At 41.8% G+C, this 8,341-nt stretch overlaps 1 protein-coding gene across 1 annotated transcript in view; it reads right to left on the bottom strand.

Annotated features, from left to right (window-relative positions):
- Window positions 1–10: 10 nt before the first annotated feature.
- Window positions 11–8,341, bottom strand: part of MAGI1 (membrane associated guanylate kinase, WW and PDZ domain containing 1) — a gene marked incomplete at its 3' end in the record, with an annotated part of 88,430 nt that continues 80,099 nt past the window's right edge. Inside the window, 5 exon segments of the mRNA XM_009871194.1 lie at window positions 11–460; window positions 4,123–4,261; window positions 5,379–5,522; window positions 6,211–6,271; window positions 6,396–6,486. Coding sequence (XP_009869496.1) covers window positions 11–460; window positions 4,123–4,261; window positions 5,379–5,522; window positions 6,211–6,271; window positions 6,396–6,486 — 885 coding nt within the window.

Here is an 8,341-nt window from a genome sequence, read left to right as displayed (position 1 = left end):
GAGCGTCGGCGCCGGCCGGGCGACCGCTCCCGGCGCTTCTCGGGAGAGAGGTCTCTCCTCCTCTCGTGTCGCTCCCGCCTCTCCAAAGTGTTGTCGGCGCTCCTCGTCCCTTCCCTGCGCTTTTCGGGAGACCTCCTCTACTGGCCGTTCACCACTGCCCTCTCCGGCTGCCTCTCGTGCCTCCTCTCCGGCGACCTCTCCGTCCTCCTGCCTGGCACGTGGTCGTTGGTTTTAGAAGTCCCGTTCCAAGTGTGGTGTTCGTTGGGATGTCTGCTAAACTCTCTGCTGCCTTTTAGGTCTCTAACGTAAGTCCGCTTGTCCCCATGCTGTGATGATTTGTGAAGGTCTGGTGGATAACTGGACTCCGATGATGGGTGCTGCCGTCGGTCGGATGGTGCGGCTGTCATTTCCGATACATTTTGTGAACCTGTGGCGGGACTGTTCCTGTCACTGCTGGGGTCTGCAAGAAAATAACAGCACAGCGTTTGGTACCCGTGGCTTCCGCGGCGCCGTGACACCACTTAGCACTCTTCAGACTTCATTAGTGACAAAAACAAACAACTGGGAAAGCAGTCAGCGAAGGCTAACCGAAGCTTTTGTTAACTTAACTGCGACCAACAAGAGTTACGGGTTAGTACTGGTGCTGCTCTGTTCACGAGCCGTGTTTTTGCTCCAAGCTGGTATCATCTTTATGTTCTTCTGGCCACAGGGCAATTTACATTTTCCCCAAGCCCAATTTGTAATATTTTGATTACACTACTTTCTTTCCAGCGGAAAAAAAAAAATGTAGTTCAGGCTATTGGCTGGTTTTTTTTTTAACAGTTTCCAATAAAGAGGGCCTTTAGGAAACGATTTTTATTTTTTTAAGTCTTTTGAAAGAACTGCCTTCCAGGTGTGGGAGGCCTTGTTTCAAATAGCAGAAAATGTACACAAAGTAGAATTGATTATTGAGTTTTCACCTTGTAAAATAACATTTTGAAGGTGTGAGAATTAGGCTGTAAACATGCAATTTCTATTTCTTATAGCACATTACTTAATCTCAGTTCTACCAAGTTACGTAAAGTCCTAGGGTAGATTTTGGTTTTGCCACAATGATTCCAACAATGATGACAGAAGTTATGGGTTTTTTTCATATCAAAGCAATGGAAAGATACTGTAATACATGGGATGGCTTTGAGTAAAATCTAATCTCCAGTTCGTTATTTTAAAGGTAGTATTTCGGGTAAAAAACAACTGAGCTACCTCTGTGAGACAAACTGCAAAGCAGAAGAAAAGCCCTCGAACTAGAACCCAGCGCTGCGCTGTAGCTAAGCTACAATTACTCACGTCATTTGTCGTGGATGTTTATGAATGATTCATTATAGACATGGCAAATATTAAAGTAGCTGCACTGCCTTAATGCGAGCATTGTTTTTACTCCCTTACTGTTTCCTTTTTTAAAGCAACTTCTGCACTGCAGCTGGGCTGGCCTTAGCTATGCTTCCAGCTGCTCACACCCAGACACCCACCTCGAGGTGGATTGTCCTGATGGCAACGATTGAAACCCCTCATGACCACTTGTGGGGACAATTTTTTTTTTTACTCTGTTTTTCTCCTTTTTTTCTTCCCTCCCCCAAGCCAAACACTCTACATGCGCATCCCTCCTGCCAGCACGCCCATTCGATGGCATTTCTACCCCTTCTACCCCTTCGCTTGGGAGGGTCGGTGTGTGCGTGGGCCGTGAATTTTGTGACTTCCAGGTGGAACCCAACCCATGTTGCAACTCATGTGTGTACGTTTTTGCTTATCAGCTTTTTTTTTTGTTTTTCAGGCAGCAGCTGGGGGAACACACTGCTTTTCCGTAGCTGTAAGCACGTGGGCTTGCGGCAACCTGGCTATCGCGCAAGGTACAAACGAGGTTTAAACGTGTGTCCCGTGGTGTGTTAGAATTCAGGGGACGCAGGGTGCTCGGAATGAATTTGCTGTACATATAAAATATAGCGAAGCGGAAAGCAATGTGAGGGAATTAGGCCACAGCACAAAAACACCTAATATTGATTTTAGCTACAAACCGTAGTTTGATTATGGCCCATAAGGTAGAAGCAAGACTCCCCGAGCTTGTCATTTCTCATACATGCAGCGATATTAGGAGGTATCATCGCTGAGGAAGGAAGAGCCCAGCACCAAGAAAAAGTAAGAGAAAGAGAAAGAGAAAAGTAGAAAATTTAGATTCCCTATAACAAAGATGAAAGAAAGAAAAATCTTCATATTTTATCTTAGAATAAAGAAAGTTTATTTTTCCAGTCAGATTGTCTAGGCTTCACCCAAATATAAGGCTGCAAAGACAGCAGTTGTTATTATCGTGACATAAAGAGACATCTAAGAGGTGATTCAATAACCCAGACAACGAGAGCATCCATTCTAAAAGACAGCTGGAACAGCGACACAGAATGTCATAGAAAAAACATTAACAATCAAACAACAACGAAAAATAAAGTCCACCAGAGACCACAACATTAAAAATAAGTACAAAACTCATTACAAAAATATACAGCCTCATAGAGAAGCACGTTCCAATCGAGTCAGAAAAATATTGGAACTTAACATTATTAGAGGAACCATTTGCGACTGCAGCGAACAGAACGAAGAGAGGAAGGAGTCCCAAATGTTACAAGGATATTCTTTACAGTAGTGCAACCCCTGTATATTAAATCCTTGCTCAGAGAATGAACGTTTAGTGGATTAGCATTAACCAAAAGAAAATTGGTGGCGGATTTCCATCCTCAGTGCAACAGACATATGCTTTGAGAAGTGAAGCACTTAATTTACAGGGTATTTATGCAGTCTAGCATATGATACAGTACTGTACATCCAAAGGAGAATAGGAAAAGACAAAAGTAGAAAGAGCATTACAGAATTTCAGTGCCATCATCGAACCTTCCGGTGTGCTATTTATATTACAGAAGAGTAAACCCACAACCTCCCTTCCACATTGTTAAACACTTCAATTGTTTGTTGGTTATACTCGGAATTGGTCATTTTTAAGTTAAAGAACGAGCAGAGTGAGCAGAAACTCGCAAACGTGGTACAGTAAATGAAAAGAAAATCTAGTTCATAAATTGTGCAGAAGGGCTTTGTTTCTGGTTTTAGGACACGGAGGGAATGATAAACACAGAACTTACTGACACAGAAATAACCCAAATACGGGGAGAAAAGTACAAAGGACATCCCTTCAATCATCAGTTTCTATAGAAACCTCAAAAACCTTTGGTTGGGAGTAGCCCTCCATCGAGGGCACAATATTTGACAATTATCTCAAATAAATAAGACATAATTATAATATTAAATAGTGTGCTAAGTTAAGCCACCCAGCAATCCAACCTCCGGGGGAAGAAAAGGAAATCTAATGCAATTCTTAGTAAGAAACAAGGACTGAATGTTTCCCCCAAGACAGACACGAGAGCACCTTTTCAAAACCTCCTCACCTTTTCAGACCTTAAAAATTAACTAGTTGAAACCAGCAGACAGTTTAAAGGGGGGAGAAAAGGGCTCAGGAGGCCAAATCAATATATTTTTGCAGTAAAGATTTTTTTTCTCTCTTCTTTTTCTTAAATAACTTTATAAATATTTACATAAATATTAAGGGAAGGCAAAAAATCTCTTAAGCCATCTTGGCATTCATGTCTATGGATACAGACAGGAACTGAGAGAAAAACCTAACAAAAAAAAATAACTGCTTCAGAATAGTAACTCAGGATCCCAGGTTTTGCATTGATTAGAAGAAGAGACCTATTTGAAACGACAATTCAGCTGCTGAGAAACAGTTTGGCACAGTTCAGTGACATTCCTTGTTTGGCTGGACAAGACAATAAGGTTTTGTTTTGTTTTGTTTTCCTCTCTGATCACCAAAAATACTGCTATGATGATCTTGCCTTACACTGCGCCCCAAGTCCATGGAAGCAAGCAAAGGATGAAATGTGTAGAAAATTCAGCACAAGCGAGGCAATTAACCATATGTTGCAAAGGTTGGTAAGACACTGGTGAGAAAGGAAAATAAAAAAGAATTCCCGCTTCAGATCTTGAGACAGATCATTCATGGAGTGATGCCAGGGAAGAAAGGAATGTTTTCATAGTTTGACCCACCATATTCTGGGACAGAGCCATCTCCACGTTTCAGAAACAGGCGGACCCTGCGGCCACCATTTTTAATCAGTTCGATGGCCCGAGCATGCTTCATGTTCTTGGTAGTTTCTCCATTGATCTCTAAGATTTCATCACCAATCTGTAAACATAATAAAAGAAAATAATCTCAGATTAGAAACAAGCCCCCACGAGGGTCACAGCGAGCAGACCACAAGAAAACAGCCACAGCAAGGGTGGAAGAACAACTGCGCACCAAGTGAAGCCAAATATCCTCAACTCCTTCCAGCAACAGTCCATGAAAACAGCATGCGGGGGGAGCTGGGAGACATGGAGACGACAGGGAAAGCTTGAGGTATCAAAATATTTCATTGCTGTTCTGTAAAACCTCATTGCATTACTGTACTGCTCAACAGCTAGAGTTGTGTCAGAACCGGTGATATTTTTATAAAGTCCTTGGTCAAAGTTGTTTTTTTTTGTTCTATCGTTGACTGTAACCGGGATGTTCAAATAACTATTTCAGGTCTGTTTCTCACTTGAATATAGATACCTCCTATGAACCAGCAAAGCTGTTTTTGTAAATATAATCATTTATTAAGACAGGAAAACAAGGCTTGGAAGAGCTTGTCAAAGTACCGACTTCCACAGCGCAGCACTGATTTATTTTCATCAGCACCTCTTTCTTTTTGTTTTCTGCACCTACAAATCTACCCCTAGCAAAAGAATTTTGAAAATGCCATTTGCATGATACCTCCAGAGAAGAAAAAGATGTACGTGGTAAAGCTACAATGCACTCTTTAACAGAGGAGCAAGGAGTAGATAAAACTTGGCAATTTAACTTTTCTGTTAAGCATTTAATAACATATGCCCTTGTTATAATGTTCATAATTCAGCTGATATGTGAAATCAACAGCTAATGCTAATCAAAACCTAAATTACAATTTTGTAACCCATGAGCCAATACACCTGCTCTGCCCACTAGCAGAGGACAGGATCAGATGGGAAACCCCAATTGCTACATATATTTTTGTTAGGCTTTAGAAGTCAGACTACATATTAGAATTTGGAAACCTGGGTTGGACACACAGACTGTATACAAAGAGTGACAGAAGCCATTGACAGAATAGGAACCACTGCTCCTTTCAGTTAACATTTAATTTTCCTTTTAGCTGGCACAGCAGAAGGTATGCCTCTAAGGGAGAGGCAGGGAAGTCAGCTTATTGCAAAAAAATGTGTTTTATAAATCTGTTTGTGCATACCCTCATCTTCCCACATCTCTCGGCTGGACCATCCTCAGCTAGCCGCAACACGTACAGATCCATATTATACTCCCGGCCACCTCGCAGGCTAAAGCCAAACCCTTTGGCTCCTCTTTCCAGCTCAACAGTGTAAAAATCTTGGTCCTGCTGGAGGGCAGACAACATATACACAATTCAACAGAAAGTTAAATGCTGCTCGTTTAGAAATTATTCAACCAACAAACGCTACTATTTTTGATACTCAGAACTACAAAAAGAAAATCAGCTGAGTTTTCACACACAGGCTAGGGCTTCAAGCTTCCTCAGATTCTACTCTGCAATCTGGAGCTCTGGTGGTGGTCTGCAGAAGCCTGCTTGAACGACTGGGCTTGGCCGTGCCCACGGCAGTTTTAGGCACCTCTGCTACACACCAACTCCAGCAATCAGGGCAGAAAAGCTCATTTCTGAAGGGTGGTTAAGGTTCTAGCAACAGGGAATCTCACTGACGGGCTTCGCTGAAATCCCTAATGGTACCTGGGATGAGTCTATGCAATACACAATTCAATAAACAAACACAGAAATTATTACTGTTGTAAAGGTGTCAGCTTTTTTTTTTATTCCTTTTTTCCTCCCTAGAACTCTTGATGAGGACGTGATGGAAATGTTTCTCAGCTGAAACAACAGCAACGCACGTTAAGAAACTAATCAGCAAATTCCTCTTTCTTCAGCAAACAGGCTGAGGGAAAAGAGCTTCCCAGCTGGAATTTTCAAGGGAAATATTTGAATACAGCCCTCAGGCAGATTGGAAGCAACAGTCTGTGGTAATCAAAACAATTAAAAAGGTACTCCTTACCTGTGCTGCTTGGGGTGGTTTGAAATCAAACTGGGACTCCTGCTTTGGTTTGGTGTTGCTCCTGCTGTAAAAAATAAGAGAAAGAGGGAGAGAGGAAAAATATGGCTCATGGGATGTGAAGATGATCAAGAAGTAACCAGAGAGAGAGCATGCCAACACGCTCTCCTCGAGGAAAACAATCTGACCTGGTCTCCTGTGGTATTTGCTGAGGAGTATGTGTGGTTGTAATTGTAGCAATTTTTTCTGCATTGGTCAACAAAGTAGCATTGGAGGATTCTGCAAAATAAATTTATTTTCATTATGAGGGAAGACCATTGGCTATTCACTGAAAGAAAAGGTTTTGCAGAAGTATTTCACTGGAAAGCATCATTATGTTGTTTTTAGAGAGCTTGAGATTGGCTCCAGTTTCTGAAACCCCAAAATCAATAGGATAAAGTCTAACCTAAGTCATAGTAATTATGTATATGAAACTGTACACTCAATTGGAAAATGCAAAACAAAAACTAAAAAAAAAGGGAAATCTGGATTACAAATGCCTCTGACCGTTAGACACATTCAGAATAAAGACTGGCTTGTGGAGGGAGGGTTGAAGAATATTTTGCCTGTTTAACAAAAAGAATTCCAGTCATTAAACTCTCTGAATATGGTAGGTTGGCTGGATTAATTTTATAGTAGCAATAACTATTCCATGGATTATAAGCTTATCAGTGCTTCCTCCATCAGAAACCACAATCTTCAGTAGGACTGAGACGTGGTTTTTATCTAATACCTCACAAGGCGATATTGAACGTGGCTAAAACCCAAACTGAGTGAAATACATCTTTGAAATACAACCCACTGCTGCCTGAGCACTCCAAGCTGCTCGCAGGGACGTGGAACCACCTGCACCAAATGCATCAACAGCTTTGGGTACCATTTATGAAAGGGCTCATGGAGAGAATACAGAGCGGAGGATTAACTTTAAAACGTAATTTATTCCAAAGTAAAGGGCTCATAGACCAACATCAGCTTGTGCAAATGCCATATTTCTCTACACACAGCTGGAGCTGCTTCCAGGAGAGGTGCTCTCTCCTGCTTCACTGGGAAGGGAGTTGCTGTAGTCGCAGCTGAAGAGTGACTATCTAGATGTCCCTTTGTCATTTTGGAACTTTATCACAGACTTCAGGAAGACCAGAGTTAACTCCGAACTTGTTTAAAATTCTGCCTAAAACAAAGGTCACGTCAATGCCATTGGCCAAATGCTAGCAACACAGGTTTGGGGAAAAGACCTGGAACTCTCGCATATTGAACTCAACACATTTTCCAGAAATGCATATTGTAGCAATCCTGAACTGAAAGCGATACTGACGAGTTTCAAATTTTGAATTACTCCTGAAACCAGCAGTGCCTGAATCACCCCCGCAACAAAAGAGGCTGAATTCAGAGGAAGAGCTGGTGGTACATGCTTAACCATTCAAAAAGTCGAAGAGTCACATTGGTTGAACATGGAAAATGATGGGCACAGTCAACAGAAACACCCACTCATTAGCCATGGCATTCCCAGCTAAAGTCACTGCAGTGACAGGCACTCACTCCTCTCTGGAATAGTTCTGCATGCAGGAGACCCTCACTTTGTGCTTACTGCCTAGGAGAGGATCACAGATAGCAAGTAACTACACAATACTGACCACAATCCACTGTTCAAGGTCAAAATTTAAACTGAATGCATAATCACTGGTTAAAATCATGCACCTTGTTCCCTGACTGAATTTCTCTAGTTCTGACTCCACTTAAAAAGAAGCAACCATCAGACAACAGCAATGAAAACCGCGTGGAAACATCTGTCTCTCCAACATAAAATTACAAGGTCTTCTACTTTGCCCTTGTTTGCCTCTTAAGCTCCAGGCATCTGGCAATTCATTTTATTGACTGTGGAGGAATCTGCCATTATTAAACAGAGTCTAGCTGTAACATAAAACTGCAGAAATTGGAGGGGTTTTTGCCTGAATTAAGAAGAGATGGTGGTCATGGGCTTATGTGGTCCTGGGAAGCTGTTTTGTTTCACAGATTTATTTTAATTGTGGAGAAATCTAGATGAGGTGAAGGTTTTTTTCCTTTCTCTAGCTAGCGCATGCCAAGGGAAACTCAGGAA

This window comes from Apaloderma vittatum, unplaced genomic scaffold (assembly GCF_000703405.1).
Source record: "Apaloderma vittatum isolate BGI_N311 unplaced genomic scaffold, ASM70340v1 scaffold1316, whole genome shotgun sequence".
Taxonomy (NCBI): Eukaryota; Metazoa; Chordata; class Aves; order Trogoniformes; family Trogonidae; genus Apaloderma; species Apaloderma vittatum.
Note: the sequence above shows the minus strand (reverse complement) of the source record. Positions and strands in the feature narration are given on the sequence as shown.